At 40.5% G+C, this 27,017-nt stretch overlaps 1 protein-coding gene across 4 annotated transcripts in view; it reads right to left on the bottom strand.

Annotated features, from left to right (window-relative positions):
- ARID5B (AT-rich interaction domain 5B) overlaps nucleotides 1–27,017 on the bottom strand; it is a 124,140-nt gene that overhangs the window by 39,018 nt on the left and 58,105 nt on the right. For 3 of the 4 annotated variants that reach the window (XM_030487123.1, XM_030487124.1, XM_030487122.1), the window contains one exon: nucleotides 1,162–1,274. In XM_030487123.1, the coding sequence (XP_030342983.1) occupies nucleotides 1,162–1,274 (113 nt within the window). Of the gene's footprint in view, nucleotides 1–1,161; nucleotides 1,275–2,783; nucleotides 3,083–27,017 lie in introns of those variants that run through there. The other variant, XM_030487125.1, reaches the window with a different exon arrangement.

Genomic DNA, 27,017 nt, shown 5'->3' with positions numbered 1-27,017 from the left:
TTTAACCTACTAATCTCCCAGGACATTCACTGCATGCAACAATACCAAGGCAAATGGATCTATAGATTCACTGTATTTCCTAAAGAGATGGTCACAACAATGGAGGCGTTTTTCAGATACACATCTATCTAATTTATTGAAACAATGGATTTGGGAGGAGTTTGCCTAAAAATTCAGTCTATGCAAACCTATTCAGCTGTTTAGCTCAAAAGTATCACACTGACAAAGTTGTGCCTCAGATAAAAATCTACAAGTAGTGCTCTAAGTAATTTTCCATTTTTGCATCTTTGAGTTTCAAATTAAATCATCTTGAAAGGAGCCATTTGTGCTGCTGGTTTTTTTTAAAGAGGAAACCAAATTCCTATTTAAAGCCACTTAGACAACATAGAAAATAGGATGTAAATTACACTACAGAAACTCCACTTTAAAATATTTTAAGGAAAAGATACAAACCCATAAATATCTAAAAGATTAAGCCTATAAACACAAATCAATGATCCAATTTTTACTTTCAATATGGGCTAAGCACTGCAGCACATACAGAAGACTCTGTAAACACATGCACTATTCAGCAAACCCTGGAACACACAGCTCGGCACTAAGTATTAAAGAAATGGCCCAGATTTTTATTTTTTTTTAACCTTTTGTGCTAAATTTCTTTATCTTTTTTTTTTCTTTTTTAATCTAATTTAAAAAGGTTGAGATCTTAACATCAGGGTAATGGTGTTTGTGTGTGCTTCTTAGAAACCATTACTGAAGTGGCTCTTGTTTCATAGTCTGTTTATCGTCAAACTTATATTTAGAAGTACATTGTAAGAGGGTGAGCTGCTCCCAGGTTTATTTTTAATTCGAAGATACTGTCACAAACTATGTTTGTGTGTCACAGAATGTGAAAACTAACACTAGATGCCAAGAAAGCTTAAGCACTACCAGTTACCAACAAGCTGATAGCATTAGGTTGTTAGGTGATTATAGTTGCTGGTAACTTTGAACACAGACATGATTTAAAGTAAAGAATAAAACTATTGAAAAAAAATTACATTTATTCCCCCTAAGAAAATAAGTTACATTCTAAATTTGAAACAGCATGCTGGGAAACAAAGGCAGGGCTGTACCTAAAAAAGGAGAGTGTACTGAAAAGAGTATTATTAAGTGATTTACCTTGGCAACAGCTTTGCTTTCAGAATTATTGTTGGAATCCTTAATGCCATTTAATGAATCTCTTCTCTGTGGGCAAGGCTTCTTTTTGCGTGGTCTGCCTTTAAGATTTGGCGCTGAAAATTAATGGAGAACAATTTGAGCACATTGTCTTATACTGGATCTTAACAGCTGAAAGCATAATAAATACTTCCACTACAATCATCACAGAAATGTACACATCTGTCTACAGTAAATGCTTATTACAAGATGCCCATCCTCCATGGGTTACACCTTGACACACTGTATGTTTCTATAGAACATCCCCCAAGGCTAACCTATTCTACTCTCACATAGCTAATTAATATAAAGTCAAACACTGGTCTCCAAAGGGCTCAGAGAAAAAGCACAAATATTTCTCCATGGTACAAAAAAGAATAACCCAGAATATTAATAGGTAACTTTGCATTAATCAGCGTGCTGATTTTATTATTTCTAACTTCAAATAAGAGTGCTAACTACAATTTCCAACTTTGGGAAACATCTGGTTTTGGAAATATTCTAAAATGTTGAAATTCCTTACAGCTCCAAGAAATGTTTATATATTCTGTCATTCTTGTCAAAGTTCTTCTAAAAAAGTAAAAAAAAAAAAAAAAAAAAAAAAAAAAAATTAAAAATTACCCCTGAGTCCTGAAATGGATCAAACCCCCCCCCCCTTTACAACAGTTCTGGAAGTTGACAAGTACTGAAATAAGTGATTGATTGTTTCATAAGGGTTACATACGACACATACAAATTAACATGAATCACTTTCAGTTTTGTCCAATTCTTAAGATAAAACAGTTCTGAAATAACACAGTGACTAAATCCTAACAGCGCTGAGCCATACATAAAATGGGATATGGATCATCATCAAAAATATCAGACTCATCCTTCAATAGTGATATTGCAATATAAATTATGTTCACATGTAGAAATAATAGATGAAGCAGATGTTTGCTCATTATTACGTGTCCTGCCTGCTTTCAGATTTAAAAATCAGCCTCAGACTACTACAGCAACATTTAAAATGATAAACAATCATTAACTAATGACGGTACGGAAGAAGATAATTTCCTTTAAACCTTTAATTTCTAGGTAACCATTGTTTTCATTACTTAAAGGGATGATTAGAACAATGTCAGAAATCTAAACACCACAAACCTCTTGAGTGCCTTCTAATTGTTTCTAATCTTACATTTGTCACACAGTAAGCCAGTGGTTTCAGGACATTTTACATTTTAATTAGTTTGCAAACACAATAAAGGGTGCTAATTTGATTTTATAGTTTGAGTAACAGTGTCATATTTGGTCTGTTCAAAGGAAAAGCCATGGGTTTAAAACCAAAAGTCCAAAAGAGATGTCCTTTTTCTTCCCCCAGCACTGGCACACAGTAAAAAAATTAAATATATATATATGCATGTGCATATGTGTGTAAGTCCATATTTATGTCTATATAAAAATATGTTTATCTCCCTATAGAAATATCTCCATCTATCTCCAGCGAAGCACATTCTGCTTATTGAAAAGTACAGCAGAAAGCAATTCTGAAATTGTCATCTGAGGCTAACATGCAAAATCAAACAAAGAGAGAAAGAAATTATTACCCATTCCAGTCGACAAACATCTGCCTGATTTATATCTGTACTCATGAATGCTACAGCATGTGACTGCACACTACGTCGCTGGAAGTCTCGACTTGGCGTGGATGTCAGTCTTACACAAAATGAACACTAAGAGTATTTGCTCTGAGCTTACAAATCCCCTCCCCCAGCCGCTCCATTACTCATATAAACAGAGATGAGCGACTCGGCGGGAGCGTGGGATGAACTCCGAGGACTCCAGTGCTGGCTGCCAGACTGCCAGCCCCAGCCGCGCCGCCCTCCTGTATTTATAAACCCGGCTCATCCCTCTGTCTTTGATGTCTTCCTGATGCCTACTTTGTTTTGCACACGACCTGGAAAGGATAGACAGATCCCAAATCACGGTTAGCCCCAACAGTCACACCTTCTTTAAAAAAAAGAAAACAGCAATGTTCCCCCAATTTACTACACTCTGGCACACACGTTAAAACGTTAACCTTCAAATGAATGGATCCCCCGGCCCGGTCCAACCAGTGGCTGGAGGGGGATGTGGTTCAGCTAGGATCAAATATACTTGCATGTGAATTACTTTTTCTTTCTTTTTAATAAATAAACTAGTTCAAGGCTTAATGTTTTCCAAACATACTTGTTATCCTTAGTTTTGGCACTGTACTCTGTATTTTGTATCATACTATAAAGCACTCCTAGTATTTTGCTTAAAAGCTTAAAAGCGAGAAGGCATTTGTTTCTAAATTCCAGGTATATTGAACTTGCATATAAACATTGTTTGAATTGGAGGGTTCCATGGCAGAACTGGCACAAACCCACTATGAAATGGGGTATTTGCATTCTCCCCATGGCTCAGGAGCTGCAGCAGGGAAGGTCTGCCTGCAGCACACATGAAGACCATCCTACACACCCTACGGTATAACTTTAAATCACTTTAAGCCATTCCAGATCAGACACATAACAAGAAAGTAGCAACAGGAATTAATACCAGAAGAAAAGGTCCTTCTCTCTAGTATCTACTCCGTAAAAGAAAACATTTGAAATAGTTCCAGTCACACTTGAAACACAGCCATTAATATCTGCTTCCTAAACATTATAAATAAATGCATTATTTGAAGATTATTTGTATTTCAGCTATATCCATTTTGTTCTCTTGAGCTACGAAGTATGACTAGGACCGAAGAAATAATTTACAAGTCACATACTTGTTTTAATTTTTTTCAGGTTTTGGTTCATTTATGACATATTCATGAGTGCACCATAGATTTCTTGAATTCGTTATTCATAATTATTTTAAAGCAATTTAAACATGTTGTGGCTTAGTCCCAGACTGTTTTCCTGATGATACTGGATGTTCAGTATGTACTGGACAGCTAAGTGAATACCTGATGTTTTCTTCTGCTTTCTGGTAGAGGAGAACTTCTGGCATGACTACCTGAGAATATCTGAAACAATTTAATTTCTTCACATTTGTGCATATGGCTTTCAAATTCATTTTCTGAAAGCATTTGTGGCAGTGCGACCTGGTAACTTGTACATTCCCAGAAGGTGTGAACATAAGCAATGCAAATTAAAGTAAAAATGGAACAAATACATACAGGAAAAAGTTCACATTCATTTGCCACCTCTTTAGTCTAAATGCCTGAAACAGGAGTATTAGAGATAGGACATAGAACCAGTTTAAATACTGTCTTTCCTGTGCATTTGACAAGATGTTTGCTTTTGCCAGTTTGTGTGGGTTTTTCCCCTTCCTTTCTTTCTCTTCGCTTCTTGATGTATCTGAAAGAGGAGGAAAAACAGCTACTAAAATGTCCACTGGGACATTTGGTTGCTTGATTGGCTGCTGAGAACTTTTTTTGCCTCTACTTTCGTGTGGTTCAAAGGACTGGTATTAGCATAGCATAGGTGCTCTGTATGCTCGAGGTTTGGGATGCAAACCAGAACACCCCCATGCCTGCAATCAGCTGGTGACAATGCCCTGGGAGAGCAGAGCTGCTGCTTTTCAAGGCAGGAGGGCCAGGAAGGGCTGTCAAGAGAGATCTACACCTAGTACAATAAAAATGTCCCAAATCTCCAAGTTCAGACTTCCAGAAGCAAAAGGGTGTTCATCCACTTGAAGCCCACTCACGCCTGTGCCTTGCTGACTCAAGGAGCCTCTTCTCGAGATTACAGCTCATCCCAAGTTTGCTAGCCACCACAAAGGGCAAGTTCATTTAGAAAATGGCAACAACACACAAGAAATTATCTTCCCTACAAAATCTGTAGGTGCAATAGCTATAGAGCCCAGCAGGGAAAGCCACTTTACCTGCTGAGTCCTGGCAAACATTTCAGGTATGACCAAGGTAAAACACAGCCTGCTGCAAAACGCTCACAGCACAAGCTAAAACTCCTGTTTGGAGAGCTGGAGGAGCATGAGGGCACACTTCCCACCTTCAGCTGGCTATCTTTCTCATACACATCATCGTTGTGCCTGCTACCTTTAAGTTCAAAGGGACAATTTCAGCACTCCTTGGATGCCAGTTCTATATCGGAGTGTTGACTCCTTGCTTCCCTGAGCAGCAGATCCACTGGCATCATTTAAACCAACCTGTCCCTCAGAGCCTACCAACCCGGCTAGCTCTACCATGCAACCACCACTGCTTGCAATGCTGCCCAGCATGGCAGAGGATGCTGAGGCTGTAACATGGGGTTTCACAAGGAATCAAGCAAGAAGCCAAGATGAACAAAGATCTAATCCAAGCACAAGCATTTGTAACCATAAAGATCAAAAGGTGTGATTATTAACTAATATGCATGTGGTGTGGACTTTGTCGTTCAGCTGACTACTACATGGTGGGAAAAGTCTTGCGCTCCCTATTAGTGAAAGCATGTGAAATGAGTATGTCATGAGTATCAAGAGTTATACAAGCCATGACAACAACTGTATCTTAACAACTCTTCCCATTGTGGAATACACCTTATTGCTATCTTGGTTGTAAATTCTCAAGGAAAAGAAAATTATTTATAGCAATCTGTCCAAAGACAAGAAAGTTTTCTTTTTCTCCATGTCTGAAAGGGTCCCTAAATGTTGTCTGGAAATAGGTACTGACTGAAAATCACACTGAGATTGCTGCTTGCCATTCGACATGAGGGATCAGTATTTCTTGGAAGATCACGAAATGTTAACTCATGACTGAGTGGGATACAAGGAGGGGAGTTAAAAAGAGGGAACAGCTTGTGCCCGTGCCAGCGAAATGAGAGAGGAAGATGGGGAGCCAGAGACAGGAGAGGTGGGAGATGTGCCCCCAGCCCACTCCTCCTGTGCCACATGGTAGGAGAGGCCACTGCCAGCCACCCATGCTATGCCAGTCTCCAGTGTGTAACGTCAGTAGGGTGCAGAAGGAGGCAGCCATAATCCTCCTGCTGAGCTGTTCCCTCCCTTGCATGTGGCTCTGGGGTGAAAGGGAGAGGAAGAGTATTGCCCTCAGCTTTTTCTGTTTAGGCAGGGGAAGCAACTTTTACTGGCCCGCAGGAGAGCAAAAGGAGGAGCACTCAGCCATGGCCTTCATGAGTAGGGAGTGAAAGGGAAGGTGAAGTGCAGAAGAAGTGCAGAAGCTGCCACTGCCACCTCTTCTGGGCAAATCCTCACGTGCACACCTGCATTTAATAACACCAAAAGCATTTAGCCCCTTATGTAACGTAACTAACCTCAAAAATCTGAAATTCAGATTTAATCACTCTTTTCTTCCTCCTAGATGGAAACCTGTATCTTGCACCCTCCTCCCCAAACTGTGGCTAAGCTCTACAGTGCCAAAACACCAGCAATGCCCTACACGCTTTTACTACCAACCATCATACCTGAGAGGTTAATGCAAACCCTGTGTTATGTGCAGCCCAGAGCCTCTAGATCTAGACTGGCAAATCTTTGCTGACTAAAATGTGCCCCAGGAAGAAGCTGACTTGGTGATCCCGAAGCCCAGAGCCTGTTCTTATGAGTTGCCTATGGACCACCATAATCGAACAATGAGAATCCAAAGGCACTTGCAGCAGATAATTACAGACCAGGTGCTGGAGATAAGCTCAGTGTCAGGCTCTGACCCACAAAGCAAGAGAGCCACACAGAAAACAGAGGAGCTCAAGGTTAATGCTGCTCAGACCAGCTAGATGTTTTCTTGAAGCTAGAGGTCTTCTCTGTTCATGAAGCCATGAAACAGTATTATTGCTCAAAAATTACATCTTCCCCTCCAGCACTGTCATCAGCCTGTGCAAGCATCAGGATACTGTAGGTGATCGGGAAAGGGACAGAAGGTGAGGAAGGAGACAGCTATTCAGAAAATTCTAAAGGCCACTGCTCTAATGCCACTACCACCCTCAGCTGCTCAACTTTCAGGGATGTTGTCTGCTCAGCAAGACACGGGAAACAGGAGCATTTCCAAGCCTCACCTCCTAGGACAACTTACAGCTCTGAGTTAAACCCAACGATGTAAGTTCTATGCAGGGGAAAGAGACATACCAAAGAATGGGAGCTGCTGAGGTCAGCCATGATTGAACACTACGTATGATGGAAAAGTGTAGGCTGCCACAAGAAGACAGCACCTCCACCAGCCACCTTCTTTACCGGTATCCCCAGGAAGAGGAAGTGATTGCTGGACTTACCATCTCCCTGTGATCAAGTCAGCCTCACTTGAACTATGTCCGTGCCAAGAATTCAATGTACTATGTACACACTGCCACCCCTACGTGCACAAATCAGTCAAGAGACAATGGTTGTGGTTTTGGGGTACCTCACTTCAGCAGGTTAGTTACAGTAGAATTACTTTTTTTTAGGACTCTGATTATCACCGGAAGTCCAATGAGTTCAACCGTCCCCATAACGCTGTTCTCTAGATGCACATATTTTGGCTGATGTAAAAGACGTGTTGTTATAGGGAGGCTGTTAAAAAAAGTAGTGGCCTTCACACAGCTGAGGTCAAGCCATGTTGGAACTTTGTCAAAATCAGTGCTGTAGCCAAGAGATTTTAATGAGCCTGGAATGTATTACCTCATTTGTCGTACCTGGATCACTTACTCATGCTGAGTCCAAAATAACCTTGGACCTTGGTGGCTGCTCAACAAACCATGTAAGTAAACAGTACTGTACTCATGCCTAAAACACGTACCTTTTTCTTGCTCACTCCACATTACTTACTTCAGACAACATCTAAGCAACTGTTATGCCCATGATCAAATTTCTTGCCTTTTCCAGGCCTCTCTGATCTGCATAACTATTTCCTGATATGACTTCTGGTCCTGGCTTGCTGGTACTCCAGTTTCTCAGAAACACTTGGAAAGTGAGACAAAAAAAGTAAAAAGGAAAAGAAAAGGGAAGGACAGCTATTGTCATATTTCACTGATGAATGTACCCAGAGAGCTGCTCGGCATTGCTAATGCACTCACAACTTACACTGCCAATCAGATTTTGGCTGCCTGTTGTTTTTGTGACCATGTTTCTGCCCTGTGGAAAGATGAAGGAAAAGGAAGGAACAACAGCATTGTTGCCAACTGCAAGAGTATGACAACACAAAAAACCCCTTGTTTGTGTTGAATGTCCAGGGCCATCAGCAAAGAAGGGACAGTGGAAGATGTGAGTCTCCATTTAGGGTGGGCTTACACAGTCAAGTGAACTCTAAACATGAGAGGTGCAAGTGCACCGGAGGGAGGTAATCACAAAGGTGGAGCACGGGAAAAGTGCAAGAAGTTAATAAACAGGGATGTACTGTGATGTTGGATTCAGAAGAGAAGTGTGCTTGCAAGAGGCAAACTGCAGCACACCTGCTAAACACATCAACGCTCTCTCCCCCCGTAGGACACCTCGCAGAACATCTCCTCACAGAATCCTTTTGCACTGTGCCAGTCCTTCGTATGCCTTCAGGTTTTCACACACACGCACAAAAGCTGTGATATCAGAATGCTTGGCCCTAAGCTCTAAAACCACCAACAGATACAGAGCAGACTAGGAGGCTTTCCCTCTTAGGCAGGTGGAAATGGCAAGATGTGTCAGATCACAGAGTTATTCATGATTCAGGTGCCAAACAGAAGCTGGAGGTGGCATATGAAGGTGCCTGACCATCAAAGTCAAGGTGAGTAGAATGGTCCCTGATCTCCAGAAAATCCATGAAGTGACCACTGCCTGCTAGCAGGTGGCAAATAGCTGGTTGCTGAGGACACCCTTAAAGCAGCCTGGCAAAAAGTTAGCTCTTGGCTGAAAAACATGCTTACATGTTGCACCTTTTAAAACGTAATGAATAGAAAGTTAACAGTTTTAATGGTTTTAACACTTACCCCTCTAGGGGGCTTCTGGCATTCTGCAATATCTGAAAGCTAAGAAAAGCATATTGCTATATTTAAGCACCGTCTCAAAAACTGTTCAAAGGTTAGTTAATCTTGCGTACTGTTCTGGAGTCCCAGCTGCTTCCTTGATTTACTCATCGTCTCCGTCTCTTTGTTTTGTCTCCTACACCACATTCTCTTTTCTGCATCCTGAGTTCCGGATCTTACATTTCATTTATTTTCCTTGCACCCCTCAAAGTTTATTTAAAAGCTTCTGCCTCCCGGAAACAGGGTCAGAGAAGGAGGGCCTGGAGCGTTTATCGCCCAGGCACACTGAGCAGATCTGGTGAAGAGAAGCAAGTTGCAACCAACCTAGTATTACATCAAAGGGTCAGAAATTGAAGTAGCAGGAAAATAAAGCAAAAGATCAGAGTACACTAAAAAAAACAGACCTTTGTTTAGGAAACAACAGTGTCAACTGGTTTTGGGAAACTCTCTAAAGGATCCTAAGTACACCTGTGGAAGATAGTGATGAGCACCTACCAAGAACTGAGGCTCTCACTGAGCTCTGACGGTCCCACAGCCTACGTACGAACACACACCTCTTGCTTACTCAAGCTGCACATAAAACAATTTGAGTATTAATATTATTTTCACTAGACTTTTTCTAAATGCAAGCTGTTGTTTAGTCCTTTCTTTATAACTGAACATGCCAGACCTGACCTGGAAATGCTGCAGCCATCAGCCTTGCAGGGAACACTAAGGATCTACACTGCTTTCTAACCCACACTGAGAAAGAGCGGACTTGTGAAGCCATTTCTTAAAGTTTTGTTTTGGAAATGAGATATCCCATGCTCCATGTGGGGAAAATCAATTTGCTACCTCTCTAAAGAAAACATTCCTCATTTGGAAATAAGCGAAACAGACACTTCCTTGTGTGGATTAATGTGGAGACACATGACTTGCTGCAGACTGTTGTTATGACCCCCCTCCTGACCAGACAATCTCTGGAAAAAAACAAAAAGGTAGTATTTTTCATGGATTACAGTTCAGACTAGCATTGCTTTTAACAGAAAAGTTAGAAGCATTACAAATATCAGGTTGGCCAATTATGCCAAAATTGAATGTTTTTCATTTCCAGGGAAGACGGGGACAAGATTCAGGATGAGGCTTGGAGTCTTGTTTTCTTCATTTCAGCACAGTTGGAAGTTAAGACTTTTGCTTGATCTGGGCTTCTTTATGTACTGCTGACTAATTTTGGTTTTAAAAAAACTGAAAAAGTTTGGCTCCCCCCCCCCCCAAATCTATACATGTGTTAGAAATTATGAAGTGTGGCAAATTGAAAAGGGAAGCTGAAGACTTCAGAGAAAAATGTATGGCTGACAAATATGTGACATTCAAGTAGACCTTAGAGCAAATTAAAACAATAATAACAGTAATAAAAATCCAGTGTAGGCCTATTTCTGGCTACAGATGACAGGATTGTTATTAATGATTCAAGAAGAGGCAGAGGTGTTTGGTAAATATTTGTTCCATATTTGCAAAAAAGCCAGATGATATGCTTGCAAAAGAATATAATTAAAGCCAGTCAATTGACTTGGTTTTACAGAAACCAGATCTTAAAACAACAGAAAAGAAAAACAAAGCACCTTATTTTATACTTTGAAACTAAAAGCTTGGTTAGAGAAACTAACCGCATGCATGGAACTTACCTGCATTTCAGTAAGACACCTGATTTAATACTAGATAACACTTTGATTAAAAACCAGCACTACATAATTTTATTGAAGCATATATTAAATGGATTAAGAACTGGCTAAATGATAGAGCTACAAGCAGGCATCAGTAGGGAATTTCTATCAAATGAAAATATTTCTGGTGGGATTCTACAAGGGTTGCTGTTAGTCTGGCTAGTATTCAGCGTTTTCGTCAGTGAAATAAATATAAGGTCCCTGACAGTAACAGTCACACTGACAAAAGGACTGGCACAATGCTAACACTGAGTCATACAAATGAGTAATCAGAACTAAAAATGGACCACGCAATCACAATGCTCTTCAGTACAGCTCCATCATGAAACCTGTGAGCAAGGACTACAGGTACCACTCAACAAGCCCAGGGTGACATTTCACAGGCCACCCCCCACTGGAAATTCAACATACACCTGACAGGAAGATGCTGTGGCCAAAGGAAGGTCTGCCTTCAAAGAGGAAGTCTGAATAACTTAAGCTCTTCTGGGTTTGAGCAAAAATGACTGAGAAGTGACTTCACCAGGTAATCTGAGTGCCTCAAAGGTGACAAAAAGCTGGCACTCAGAAGTCAGGAGGCATAACCAGGCATGCCTAGACACTGCAGTCTGTATATATGACCTAATGCCAACATACAGAGGCAGGGGTATGACCAGCTTTCAGGAAAAGCCTGAGCCAGACACAAGCTGGTGTGCACAGTGCAGGAAGAAATGCATGCAATTTGAGGGTCTTTGTCAAGGTATCTGACCGAAGCTGGACGTCCTGCCTCAGTCACAGCGAGAGCCAGGTCCAGGCTGCTGATGGAGAGCCTCGTCGCTGTAGGCGGCTGCAGCAGCCTGGCTGGCTGCACGGAGGAGGCGTCCAGCTGTCTGGCTGTGGGCCTTGTTCAAACAGCTGTTTCCCTTCTCCTGCAGAAAAAAGGTGGTGAACTGGATGAAAGCATTTGCCGGTAATTTTGGCCGATGAGCCACTACTTGGGGTTCATACCAGATTAGATGACTCAGTGGTTCTTCTGGTGAGAAACTGCATGAGTATAGGATCAAATACAGTAAAGTACTGTGCTATGCAGGACAAGGAACATGAAGAGCTGTAGCCTTGATTCAGCAAAGTGCATGCCTAACTTGTAAAGACCTGGAGCATGCAAAGACCTCTGATGACCTCACTGGAGCTATTTACATCTTTGAGGCTGAGCCTGTGTTAAGCATCGAAAACAACCAAGCCAACACAACTAGCTCTGTCACTAGTGGGAAAGAAATATTCAAGCCCTGAACAAAGAAATCATCATATCTTATCATGAAACACCACATGCTTGGGCAGCATCAGAGAATCAGAGACGGGTTGATCAAGTTTCCCCTGCCCTCAGAAATCTGCAGTCAATCTCCAGCCTTGAAGCCCTCTGCCCCCAAAGGTCACGTCATGGAAACCTGCACCCGGTGGACAGGGGCTCCAGTTTCTTTAGGAGGGTCATAGCAATACTCAAAAAGCGCACATCTGACTTCTCAGAGCAGCCTGGGTTAAAAAAAAAAGAAAAGAGAAAAGAAAAAAAGAGAGCAAAAGACTGAGGAGGCACAAACAGATTATGTAATAGCCAAGACAAAAGCAGCGCAAACACAGCAGTGAGAAGTGAAAATGCTCAGCAAACCCATGCAAGTCAGCCTATCTCATCAACACTCAGCAGAACTCCCAAGGTAGACTTTCCATTAGAAGGCTTTAGAAAATAAAAGACAAATCTTAAGGCGGCTTTCCCAGCAATGTTTCTTTTTCTCTCCAGTAAAAGCCAGCATTTGTGAAATTGCTGTCTAGCGGAGTCAGCAGTACCCAATGGAGACGTGACCTACATACCTCAGAAATACAATAGATACATAGCCAGTCGTATCCATGTAGACAGACAGATAAGACGGGCTAATTGACTGGTAAAGACTGGACATTGTGCATGAATCTAAACAGGCAGAAATTAATGCAAGCAGCATAAAATGGATGGTTTCCTGAGACCTTGATTTCAGGAATGACAACTGCAGGTACGAAGCAATGATCATCTACTTGTACACAACGTGAAAATGACAGATACATTATTTAAATCTCTTGCATTTCTGATTTGTAACTGATTATGTAAGAAAGATTATATTTTTTTTAGTGTAAGAATATTATAATTTTCTTTTTTTTTCTTTGCACTTGATCATTGCAGTACGAAGTAATCAAAATTTGTTAGGCATAATCAACCTGCATGAAGATATTAATGAAGTGACACACAGAAACTAGAGAGCTTCCCCCTTAATGCCTACATTCAGCTGTCACTGCAACGTGGACTACTCAATGCATTAGGTGGAGACAAGAGCAGCTGCTGCTGTAGCCTAAGCCCTGCTCCCATTCACATCTCTGGGTCATCACCAACTTCACAGCAGCAGTTGCCTGGCCAGGCATCCCGTCACAGTGCACACAGCTATAAAGAAGTTCAGGAATAATTCTGCTTTGGCAGAGAGTCTGGGACAAAGCCTTTGGGGCCCTGGGACCTGCATACACCTGACACAGCACTATAATGCTGGGGAGCAGAGGTGATACTGCTTGGCAGTGCTAAGCAGAGGAGGAATCTGCACTTTTTCACTGGTAAAACGCAGTGGTGGAACTCCAGTAACTTTGTCAGGTTGTGTACTAGTAGAAAGAGAATCTATATAACTGCCAAAACACGTGAAAAATGATGGTTTTAAAGTCCTGATGGTAAGATCATGTGCCCAGTTTAAATGAGTGCAAGCCTGTGAACTCGGTGTAATAGCCCCAAACACCAACACAAACCAAACTGAGCCCATCTCTGCATTACAGCCTCAGTAAATCTCTAGCACTCAGAAAAATCCAAATAAAACTGAGTTGTGTCTATTAATTTATCTGAGCAGGTCAGGGTTTAAACTAAATATGAAGTTGGTTGTGCAATATTCTTCCATAGTCAATACTGTTTCTTAGGAAATTATCTGAAAGAATTAAGTGGAAGGACTATTAAACAATTTACACACTTCCTTGTGTTTCAGATGTCTAATTATAGCTGTGTTTGTCTCTCCCCGCAGAACTGTTGTATACCACATGGTATGCATATTTCAGCATCCAGCATTATTAACTCATGACCGACTGTCAGTTGATCATTATCTAACACATGGGGTCTGCAAAAAAAGCCTTATTTGGGCAAAAGCAGGCTTCGGACCTGCTCCCGCTGTATTTTCCCCCAGAAGAACTTCAGTTGGATTATTACTTGCTGTCAATGGAAACTCGGAGGTTACTTACATGAAATCTGCGGACAGGAAAGTAAATCCTTACCAAGTTTAAACACTTAGTTGATATTAAAACCATCTCCAGCTTGGCTGGTTTAAAGAAAACTCTCAGTTGCCCTCTAGTGTCACCCGGCTGCCATGCCAGGCAGCCTGCCCGCCGCTCGCTGAAGCCAAGGTCACAAAATTTAACCTGATTTCATGCGATGAGATTTACTAGATGTGTAACGTTTCACATAAAAGAGCAAGAGGGGATGCTTTTCCCCTCCTGGAAATTTCAGGGCTTGGGCCCCTGCAAGCCCAGAGCTTGCATAATGTTTACCGCTGTAATTGCAGCACATGACACATGGGTTTTATGAGCTAGAATCTCTGAAATCACTCTGTGCGCTGCACTCCATAAAGTTCATTCATAACTAAAAATAGACTAATGTACAAACTGATTTAGCATTATACTGAAGCTAAGGAACATAGGGAGTCTGCAAAATTCCCTAATATGGAAGAGAAGCTGAGTTTTCAAAAGCAGCAGTTTATTTGTTTCTGAAAATGGACAACATATGTAAAAGATTTAATATACAAAACCAGGTGTATATATAGCCTAGATCTTCGTATGTGCCCATTTTCATTCTATATAAAGACTTTATACAGCCTGAAACTATAAATTTAATAATAGATTACTAAATTAAGTCTGCACAATCACTTCATAAAAAAAAAATCATTTCAATTTAAAATACAGCTGTAGGGGTTTGGACAATTTCCTGCATAATAGAGGCCCATCCCTGAAATGTAAATAACACCGGTATTAAAACAAGTCAATCAGGCACATCAGGAAAAAAAAACCCCATACATGAAAACATAAATGCATTTTCCAGCCTATCCTAAGTAAGGATGCCAAACCTTTATTTTATTCGAATGCTGCTTTGATAAATCACTACTGCTTCAGATGGCTGCTTTTTTTTTTTTTTTCCCCCAAATGTCCTGTTTTTCCTAAGAGAAATCCAGGGCTGATTAAGTCTTAACATTTTGAATACATCAAACCATCAGGGTTTTGCAATAAGAATTATTCACCTCTTTCCTATGTACCATCAGCATTTTTAAAATCCTGTTACTCTAAAATTTAACAGTGTGCTCTTCAGAAACGCATGACGTTGCCTGCTCTGTTTTTTCAACTGTAATTGTGCAATTTTAAAATTACCTTCTTTCTCAATGTCCTTTCCCCAAACAAATACCTTTGATAGTTATAAGATTACAAACACAAGTTAGACTTTTTTTTTTTTTTTTTTTTTTTTGAAACTTACAGGCCATCTGTAATATTATTGACTGATTACACAGGAAAAATGACAAACATTACTTTATTTGGTATATATCCTAAGCTAATTATACGGCTTTCTCTTCTTAATTTGACAAGACTGAAATATCACAAGAAGTGCATATGGCAATTCAGAAAATATCATCAGGGAAAAGGCGAAATGAACATTTGAAAAGACAAATTATTTGATTTGCATAAGCAGATATTTGTAAGGCACTGCCTTTCTCCACAGCCTGAATAGCACTTTCCAGTTGTTCTCACGCTCACAGCGTAGCTCACAAGCACAGGAATTGTGCTTTCCACCCCAATGTGTTGCCCCTGTTGGTGACAGGAGGCTTTTGCTGGCAGAACCCAGCAATGCTGTGGGACACTGTGAAGAGGAGACACAGAGCAACCAAGAAAGTAAGCAGCAGGGAGGTTCCAGGACCTCTTGTGTCCAGGGACCCTGACCTAACGGCTCCAGCCACATGTGCTGCCCCAGTATCCCCACTTTCCAGGGGAAAGCTGTCTCTCAGTTTCACATAAGCCAGGGCCCCAAAACTGCTACTGAAATAATAAGGGGGGTATTAGCGTCCTATTTGACAGGGCATGATCAGGGCTACTCTATTTGCTCTACGCCCCTAGTGACCGAACCCTGGCTCTCAAGTCACAGGAAGCTTGCAGGGTTTCCAAGCCCAGTTCTCAAACCAGGGGGACATAACAAGCCCAGCAGCGGGGAGCAGGGGCTGGGGAGTAACTTCAATACTGACCTGTAAAAGGCCATTTCAAATAAGGAAGTAACTGGCCGCTGAGCCAGCAGCGTTGGGGGTCACCTGAGCACATCTGTATCTCAGGGGAGGGTGGGACCTCTGGTAACCCACTGTCCCCTTTGCCTGCAGACTGGTCTCCTGGGCTGTGCCTTTCTTTAGTTCTACACAATACCTGATTAGGGTAATGTGGGATTAGGCTGCTGGAAGACTGTGGGAGGTTCAAAAAGCTCAAAACCATCTACTTTCTGCCTCAAGAAAAACACAGCAAGAATTTCATTGACTAATCCCAGTCAGTCCCCTTCTCCTTATAGCATCTGGAAGGGCTTTGACATTGGATGGCAATCCTCATCCTCATTTCCAATAAAGGGATTGCTCCACTCCACTCTGCCTGCTGCCAGATCTAGGTTTTTCCTAGAAGGCTCCCCACCAGCCATGAACTTGATGCTGCTTTGTTTAGGAAATCTGACAAAGCGACATGAGTGGCCAAACACTCTGTATATCCAATTTTAAACAGATAAAAGTAGCACCAAGGCAAATCAGCACCACTCCTGGATTTCCAAGTACACTGTTAAGTAGACTTGGACTTCAACTAACGTGAATATGAAGATTCACTGTCCCAAGAAATAAATATTGACTGAGGAAAAGCAAAGGTCAAATTGGTCAATATTTACTCAAGAAAATCTAGATCTTGATGTAGTGTAACATGCACTCTGAATATCTTCATCAGCTGCCTCTGGAGATCTTTCCATTATGACTAAGGATTTCAAAAGTATAATCTTCTGCCCTCTAGAATTAATATTTAAAACCCCCAGAAACTTACACACACCTGCTGCAAACAGGAAGGTTTCTGTGCCTATGACTTCAGCAAAAGGAGACGTGTTGATTTGCAAATGCTACCTGCCCAGTCTGCCCGCCAAAACTCAGTAGCCCTGACCTCTGAAGATGTGAACAATAAAAACTTTCTGACTCATCACATGACAGTATTTCAGACTACCATGAACAGGAATTTCTTCTTTGGTAAGGATTGATGCACCCCCCCCCTCCTCAGTCTCAAGTATCTGTAAATTAAGGCTGAAATTTTATCTGAGGCTTCTGTTTCACATAAGGAATTACTTTGAGAAAATGCCAATCAAGAATTTTGGGGAAGTTATAGTCCAATTATTTACTGTGGCAAGTATGTTAGTCCTATTATTTCTTTAAGTTTTCAAGCTTACTGCCTCGTTTCTGAAGGTCTTCTCCCATATTACTTTTGTCTGAAGCCACAGTGCTACAGACTCTTCTTTCCACAAAACAGCACTGTTGAAAACAAAAACTCCAGGAAATTTATAAAGGCTGATTGTTCTGAAGATGCATGAGGAAGAAAGACACTCAAATCTTATGGAGTTTCAATGAGGTTATTCCCTGAATTCTCCTTGGCACCTTCACACAGCCACTCAATGATCAGGAAAGTACCAACCCTCCTACTCCTCTGCTCATTCAAATGGTCTAGCATGGTGGGTGAACTCCTATTTCTAACCTTTGTCTTCACCGAACAGTCAAACATAGCACAGATTTGTTGCAATCACCATGGAGATCAGTTGGTTTCAAATTAGGCACAAACTGTTTGTTTCCTTTGCTATTTTTATTGTGTTTTGAGCCTATTATGCTTCTCCCACTGCACCCTTTCTTTATCTTTACTCGCAAATGAGAAAATCTTACTTTACTGGGAAGTCAAATCCTAGCCACAGCTGCTCCTGAACTCGGTGGGGGATGGTGGTGGTCCCCCCGTTTTCAATTGCCTTCCCGTGCTGAATGGCAACCAGTAAGTCTGCATGAGGTCAGACTCCACAGATGAGTTGACACAGAATATGCAAATGAAGTCTCTGTTAGCTGGAAGAAATATGTGAGCCTTGCTCTATGCAATTTCATAGTTAGCCTACTAGTGATGGAAGAATTAGTTTATTCTCTACAAGAGGAAATAACAGGTAGGCTTTCGTCCCACATCTGCAATGGCATGAATGAACCACCACATTCATGGCATTATTCTGGCATAACAAAGAGGGACCAGGGAGGGGATGAGGACAGCGATGGGACCATGTGGTGAAGGGGGGCAAAAGATGAATGCCTGGCACAAGGAACTGATGAACAGGAGGACTGAAGCAATGGGGAGCAGGGGAACCCGGACTCCTGCGCTGTTTGAATTACACACAGAAAGCAAATAAAACCATGAAGGCAGGTGCAAGTGTCACTCTTCCACTGGGTGACACCTGGGCTACTGCAGCCAGAGGCTACTGAGCACCCTCTCATCATGGAAAGGCTGTCCTGCACCACCGAAAGCATGGAAGAGTTACTTGACCCCCAAAGATATGAAGCCTCTTTCAAAAGTTCCTTTGGAGGCGCAGAAAAAGACACAAGGACTGATAGTGCTGAATGTAGGTTTCCCACAGCCCAAGTCAATGGACTCCCTGTGCCAAAAATGCAGCAGGCTGGGATCTGACAGTCCCAAAGCTGCATATGCCAAATACAAGCCTTTCCCACAGTTCTGTCACAATCCTGTGACAGGTACATCATTGCATTTAAAGCTGCATTGAGTCTCCACTAAAACATCCCTCTGTTTCTGGAATCATATGCAATCCATAATGCGGAACTTAAATTCGAAGACCAATTAAAAAAAAAAAATAAAATCAATGAAATGCTTTTATGAAACAGGAGATTGATCTGCAGCTTAAAACTCCCAGTAATGTAATATTTTAGAACTTTAATAAATAATGCTTTTACCTTGATTGCAAAATAATACCCTGCCATGAAAACACAGAGCAGAGGTAGGAAGCTGCTCAACAAGAATTAAAATGTCACACTTTGCACAGAACAAAGCTTTACAATTATTGGTGAAACACATTTTTCAAACTTGTTAACACAAAATTAACAATTACATACATCACTTAATTCTATAAGTGCATATCTCTCGAAGTACCCATTAGCTAACCATGCCTAGTTCAGTTTTAATATACATGCAGGCTTTGCAGCACAGAGGGGATGTAACTATGTGAGCGCTGGCACAGTAAACCCTGAAATGGCAAGTGCTATTAAATTGAGATGCAATCACGTTGAAAGGGAAACATTAACAAACAGCAGACAATTGAGAAGAAAATACAGGGCGCTTGTGTTCTAATACATGTGCTTCAAAACCTTATATAACTATTCATTGTCTAGTTCATCTGGCCAGGGGCCCAGTTTGCTCTATGCTATGCTATACTAATTTTATAATAATAAACTGTTACACAAGCTTTATGCAGTCATGCATATGAAGAGGTTGTGGAAGACATTACATTTGATTATCTTTCTAGCAAAGACACCATCTTGAAATTAAACATAGCCTAGTAGAACTATATATGAGCTTAAAAAAGAAAAAAAACCCAAATGTGAGTGTATCATTAAAAAAAAAAAAAAAGAAAAAAATCCTTTCAGAAAGGCTCTTTTCCTCCTCTGAATATCACCTTCACATTATGCATGACAGATGAATACCACTAATTCCATAATACAATGCAAGAATCTGCATGTTCCTGGACTATGCTCGTTTGAATCACTGATTTTTGGAAACACATGCTATATTTCTTTTTTTTTTTTTATTTTTTTAACAATACACCTTCTTTTCATAAAAACAAAGCAACATGGTTTACAAAGCCAAAAGGAATGCGTGAAATAGCTGGGGTTTAAAAACCCTTTATGTTATTTGTTGCTTTAGCATGAAGCAACATGAACCACTGAGATGCTTCAGTCAAGATTTATCTGTACCACAAAACATTTTTAGGATAGCAGTTGGAAAACATGGCCATGAGAGAGACAGGGCACAAAAGCATATACAGTACGAACCAGATGCGATCCAGAAAAGTCATTTCATATACCACATTTGTCTATGGAATTGTCTGAGAATTTTCTGCTGAACATTATTTCCAGGTTTATCACAGCGGTTCAAAACTGGCTATATTTAGTCACTGACCAGTGCCAGAAAGCACTACCAGACTATAGGATCATGGCATATTTTAAATTTGATATCTCATCAACCATTAAGGCCAGAAATAAATGCCTTTTATAATCAGAAAGAGTAAAAGCCTCCAACCTCCAAGATACATAAAGGATTTTTTTCAGCTCTAAGTCATGAGTTAGCAACCTAAAAAATTATATTATTCTGATCGCCATTGTGCATCTGCTACTTCCCAACCACCCCCTACATATTTTGATTTCAACATTTTAACATCTAATCTAAAAACCCCACTAAAGTTAGTGAACCAATGTTTTATGTGGGGCCCCTGAGGCGCTTCCACATGCAAATACCACCACCACATACCAAAAGCAAAGAGTTGGTAGTCAAGTGGCGCTGAAGTCAATGGGTATAGGAGCAAACCCCCAAAAGCTTTAATGCCAGATTCTGATCTAAATCACATCACTGTCAACCCAAAGTAATTGACTCCTGTGGATTTACATGAGTGGAAAGGAGATCATAATCTTGCTCTTAACCTTTACCTTTGAAGTAGAGATGGTCATAAATCCAATTTTTCTATCCAACAGGAAAATGTCAGAATTTCATCATTTTCTTCAAATTGGGCAGGCAGTAAAAAACGTTCTGAGCAACACTAATGGGCAATGATGAGGCTCTTTAATGTGTTTAATGAAAAGAAACCAACTAAAAATACTTCTACAGATCAAAACTCTTTTGTCTCACTAAACCGTGGGTCCCAGGGTCCTGTGCTCCCACACTCCACCATGTTGAGCACCAAGCGCCCTGAGCCACTGCAATAGAGCAGCCACTGGGGAGACTGTGGAGCAGCACCAAATCTCATCCAGTAAAGGGAGAGGCACCAGATGTGGCCACACTAACATTGCTGTGGCAGAGCTGTCCCCAATAGTATGTCAACCCAGCATGAGAAAGTTCAGTCCTTCCAACCCTAGACCAAGCATTTCATTTCAACCTCTCTGATGAAAAAAAAAAAAGGCATAAAGGACCTGACTCGGAAGAGTGAGAAAACCTCCTGTGATGTAAAAGTTATACCAAAACTAAAATGCAAAATGAGAACATGGGAACCAGGTGGCAATGCAAGAGAACGGTTGGAGCCAAGCCCCATGCAAGGAGTTTGCCTGATATTTAGACCCATGCCCAAAAACCTCCACCAAAGGAAGCGGGAACTTTACACATTCTCTAGCTGCAGGTGGAATACAACATAAGCTAGCAAAACTTTTCTCAGCTATTAAGGAGTGTTTGTTGACTTTCTATAATTTATTTCAATCATTGTTACATTGTTTTGGTCTAGGCTCTAAAACTACGAAAGCCCAACTGACTGCAACCTCCTGCAACTGCTTCTGGCTGCGTGACTCGTCTCATCTCTGTATCTGACTGACATGCAAGTTGGAGCTTGTATTTGCTACTTTGGGACTGTCCGATTTTCATGGATATTCATGCTAAGACCTAAACATTCAGCACTGCCCTGACACCTTCTCCAGCTCACCTGAAATGGGAGCTGATGTTTCTGCTCATTCATCTCGGCTTCCTTTGCTCTCCCGAATATTTCTGATGGTTGCTAGGCAACTATTGTTGAATACATGCATGAGGCATTAATTGTCTGAGCACTTTAAAAGAGGAAAATTCTTTAAAACTGAGGACATTGCCATACCAAAAATAGGATATTTCCTTTATGCAGGGCAACACTCGCGGCTGGGAATGTTGATGGCTGCAGTATGTCAGAGGCTAGATGAGTCACCAAGATTACTCACATGCAGGTCAGCACAAAAGAAGTGTCTTAGGAGACCTGACTCTATTATAAAGTTTTATTTTAAATGAAGAGCTTCAGATCTAGTTTTATCTTTTGACTGCTGTCACATTGGGATATTACGATCCACATTATCATGAAATTAATGGTGTTGGGTCAGCTGCTGTTACAGCTAGTGTTAGAACTTACCAAGTGTATCAATTCACTACCTTCTAAACCCAAAATGGCAGCAGCAAGTACTCCTCCTTGCTACACTTCAAAGAGATACTGTAGTCTCACTGCTGATCCTAAGTGCTCTGTGCTCCTTACCCGTAAATGTGGATTTCATTTTATGGGGTCTTTTTTTTCCAAAATACATTCCAATGTCATGATCAAGCTCTAAAAACAGTAAACACAGACTTCCATAACTTGACTTAAACGTTTAAACTAAACAATTGCAAGAATTTGCAGCTAGGTAATTTTGGTGGTGTTTTTTGTTGTTGTTCTTGTTGTTGTATTATAACAAACCCATCTCCACCATAATTAAACACTCACAATGTACGTGTATTCATCTTAATTACAGGCTGCCTTTTAAAATAAGCAACACCAAAAAAAAAACCCCTGAAGAACCATTATTTTTTTGGCAAATCAAATGATTATGGTTCATTGCAAAATCAGGATGCTATAAAAGAATGAGGGCAACGATACTGCTAATTTTGAACATGGTATTCTGAGCTAAGAGCTGCTAAAGACCCTGGGAATAATCTTTTCCATTTTTCAAACTTGTGCTCTACCTCTGTGAAAGTATGTAATGGGACACAGGCTCATCTCAGCAAAGTTCAGCTGAGGTCTGTAAGACTAAGATGAAGATGAAGCGACTTATTTAATCAATGAAGTGAGAAGTAGAATCATCAACACCTACTTAAAGTAAACATGCCACCCCACAGCAAAGAGCTGTTTTCACTGGGAGTTTAACTTCTACTACTACAGTTGCAAATCCAGAGTGAAACACTGCAGGGTGATTACAGAGCTGGAAGGTTGCACTGTACCTCCCTGTTGAAGCAGCAGCAGCATCTGTGAGTGTTACCCATGTTAACAGGATGATCACCATTAGCATTTTCATATATTGTCTTACCCTTCCTGGGGGCTGAAACTGCTTATTTCAAACAAATTCCTCCTCCTCTATTACTTACTTGTTGCTAACACCTGCTTTTTAATTAACACGCTTTTCAAAGCTATTATGCAAAAAGGTAAGGTGACTGGAAATGTCTGTGAAGGACCCATCAGTGAAGACTCATGAAGTTGGTATAGTAAGTCTGCAGATGACCTCACAGTGTGTGGCTGCCCATTTAAGTAAGATGCTATTGAGGTACATTTTCTGTACTTCGACTGAGAAGACAGCCCTTTGTAGAAGTTACCGAAGTGGCCTAAAATGGACCAGATCCAATTCTTCCTAAGTTGATCTCCGCAAAAGAGAACAGGCAAGGGACTGATGAGCCTCCAGAAACCAGAGCAGAGGAGCACGCTGCCCAGTTGGTGCTGAGACAGGCAACTGCTCATGGTGGATGGAGACAGGTAAGGAGAACAAAGAGGACATGGAGTATCAGCAGCCAGTGAGGTGGACTAGTGAAGACACTGGTATTTAGCTCCTAATGCACCAGCTTCCTCTGTAACCCTGTTCCTCAGCCTCTGGTCCACAAAGCAGAATCAAAGCTCTGCCTTGTCTACATAAGAGTGGAAGCAAATTTTAGGAAGGTTTGTTTTATTGTGTAATGGACACAAGATCCAGCACAATCTAGCCCTTACTGGCCAGATCCTACAAATTACATATATTAATACAGTAACATTTTTAAAGGCCAGAAGGAATTGGTAGGATATTAGTGCTCTGTTTACTTTCAGTAAATACCGCTAATGTCAGAGTAACCACTGGATGAAACGGTATCTCTTCCTTGAGTAAGGATCACGTCTTTTCGAAATCGGTCTTGATTTAAAAGATTCAAGTAATAAAGAATCTATGTTACTCCTAGCTAAGTTGTTCACATGGCTAATTACCCCTTGCTGCTAGATAATTGTGCCTTAGTTTCAGCATTAATTTATCTGCTTCCACTTTGAAGCATGGGGTTCTGCTATGTATCCGTTTGGCGAATTAGAAAGGCCTCTGCCATCATAGTTTTTCTCCTCATGGACATACTAACAGACTATGATCAGGTGGCTTTTTAAGCCTTCTCCTTCATGCACTAAGCAGATTGACAGTCATTCACTTGAAGGCAAATTTTATGTACTATGAACTGTTTTTTGGGTCCTTCCTTCACCCTGTCCAGTATTTTAATACAATGTGCAAAGCATGGGTGTCAGAATTGGGCACAAAGCTGAAAGCGGGGAAAAATCTCTCTAACAAACTCTTCCTGTTCTTCCATGTTCCTCTGCAGCTCATAGTTCAGAAAAATCCATGTAAGTATTAGTAGTGCAGTTATCCCATGAAATTGTATCACCCCCTTTTGCAGAAAGCTGTCATCATTTGACTGACTTACCAAAATGTTACCTCTTAGGAGGGTTGACAATGATTTCTTGTAGCATTATATGCAGTAGTAGTAACACCTCTCTATTTCTTCTCACTATTCCTCTGCTTATTCACCTAAGAACGAGGTTTCCTCTCTTACTCCAGTCAATTGGTTATCTATCATTACCCTCAAGTAATTTATGGCATTAAGACCAACACTGCAGCCCTGAGGCACAAGAAATGCTTGTCTGATCACTAAAAGACTAAGACACAGCTATATATAATACCAAGGCCCAAACTTCAACTGAAATGCAAACTCTCACTGCTTCACTGACTTTTAACCTATAACGGACAACAAATCTATTAAAAGACATTACAAAGTCCTAATTGCCAATGATAAACCTACAAAAAAAGCAAATTTTTTTTTTTATTTGCCTTCATATGCATGTAGTACTTATGCATAAAAACAAGGTCCTACAAAGAAACTACCAGCATCCACTGGCCATCATTGGGAAGATGGATGCTCACACCATAACACACTGGTACCTTCTTCACTGGACACAAGCAAAAAGGAATTGCTTAGGTCTCTTCAGCTGCCTTCAGAGTGAATGATAAACTAATTCACGTATTGTCCGTGATCTGTCTGATCTGGTTTACGAAGAATCTGACAGGTAATGAGAACTTACTCAAACAGCACTAACGTCAATAGAGGGGGAAAAAAGCCTCCTCTGGATCACTCTTTATGCTCTCACTTGATTTCAGAGAGAGAAAACCATAGCAAGAATTTTAATGCCCTATTTTGCCTCTTTTGCAATTTGATGTAAAAACAAGTTCACAAAAACACAGCCACGTGGAATTTAAATTCTGCTGAAGTCTCACCCATCAGTAATTACTACTGCAGTGTTTAAAATTTTAAAAGAAAACAAACCCAAATCTGAACAAAACATTATTTTTCAATTATTTTCTTCCTCTGATTTCTCTCCGCATTGCATCATCTCCCAATTACTGTGATTTTGCTGAGTGTGCCAGTTTCTTAAAGACACAGCTATAAAATGTATGGACTAATTGTTGAGCAGAACTGAAGAGCTATTAAAACTGCAATAGTACAGCACTTCCAATGGTAGTCTATTATTTCTACATGATTGGTTTTGTACAGTCCAACTCATGCAGTGAAACTCTTAGATAAATTAACTCCTTCGTTTTGACACATAAACATCAAAGGGAGAATTAAAGGAGAATGAACATTATCTTCTGCTGCTATTTTACGCATACTGTTCATAACACCCATGCATGTTCCTGGAAAGTTACAAATTATTTAAATTGAGAAAGCCATTTGCTGTTTTATCAAGTCTGTAATATACAAAATTTGGCTCCAGAATTATCCCATTTTCCCATTTCATGTTTCCCTGTCATCTACATGGTAGAGCATGTTTACAGAACTTTATAACTATAATATACAATTCAGTCATTTCTAAACAGCTCTATAAGAGTAAGGCTGAAATGTACACATTTTAAAGATTACTTAGTGAACACCAAACCCTTTTCCAGATGTTTTAAATTTTGAATTTCCCAATAAATGAACAACATACTAAAAAAGCAAACAAGATCTGACATTATTTAGTCTAAGTTTCTAAAATGGCATAACATCTGTAGCTAAAAACAATTTTGAATAACTATATTTAACTAGAGCAGTATTCTATTATTCATAGCTCATTTTCCTTACAGACTAGGAGACTTAATGTGGTGTTCAAATATTTAAAACATTTCTTTTAATTGTTTAGTCCTTCCAACAGCCAAACTGCAGCAAAAAGGGGGGCAAATCTTCACTCATATCTTTTATATATATTCATGTGACCAACCCATGATCTCAGTTAAGTGCCACAACTGTTCATTAACACACATCACAGTCCCCCAGTCAGCACTGTGAGCTTTGAAACCATGCCAGAAGCAGGGGCTCAACAAATGGCACTTTGACCTTTTCACTACTAACTTCAATCTTTATTAAAATCTCTAAGACTTCAGCTCTGTCTCCCTCTTTTATCTGCTCCTGAAATACCTAATATTCATTCAGTAAACGGAAAAGTTTGCTACATTCTTACGTAATGATAGATTCCCCTTTCATTTGCAATCGGCTTGTGAAATGCCTTTGATTAAAAAAGAGAACGAAACATCCCCTCCCCCTGCCAAACAACTCTAAATTCAGATTGCTCGCTCATTTCCAGGGAAATCAAGCATGCTGCCTAATATTAAAAAAATCTCACAGCATCCAGGCAAGTTTAGCTCCATTTTATGTTCCTTTTATTAAATTCCACCTTAACAACACATGAAATGCTCACTCTGCTCTTTGCTTATTTTTTTAATTTCATGTTTGCATCTTCACATCTTCAGCCTGAGCATTTGGGGGGGTGTGTGTGGATAAAGACTGATTTTTTGCCCAGCAGGGTTTCCGTTCCCTACAATAGAGTCACCAAAATGAGTAGCCCCATGGAGGAAAATGTAACTACAGACAAATAGGGGCTTTGATCATTGTTATGGTGCTCAAACATACATTGGAGGAGGTGGAAGAAATCATGCCTTTTTTTTTTTCTTTGCCTGGCAGTAATTAATTAATTACACATTAAGAAGAAAATCAGAAAAAGTTCATGAGTCACTTATGTGTTTTCATTCTTTGCAAACATTCT

This window comes from Strigops habroptila, chromosome 5 (assembly GCF_004027225.2).
Source record: "Strigops habroptila isolate Jane chromosome 5, bStrHab1.2.pri, whole genome shotgun sequence".
NCBI classification, from domain to species: Eukaryota; Metazoa; Chordata; class Aves; order Psittaciformes; family Psittacidae; genus Strigops; species Strigops habroptila.
This window is presented reverse-complemented; position numbering and strand designations above follow the sequence as displayed.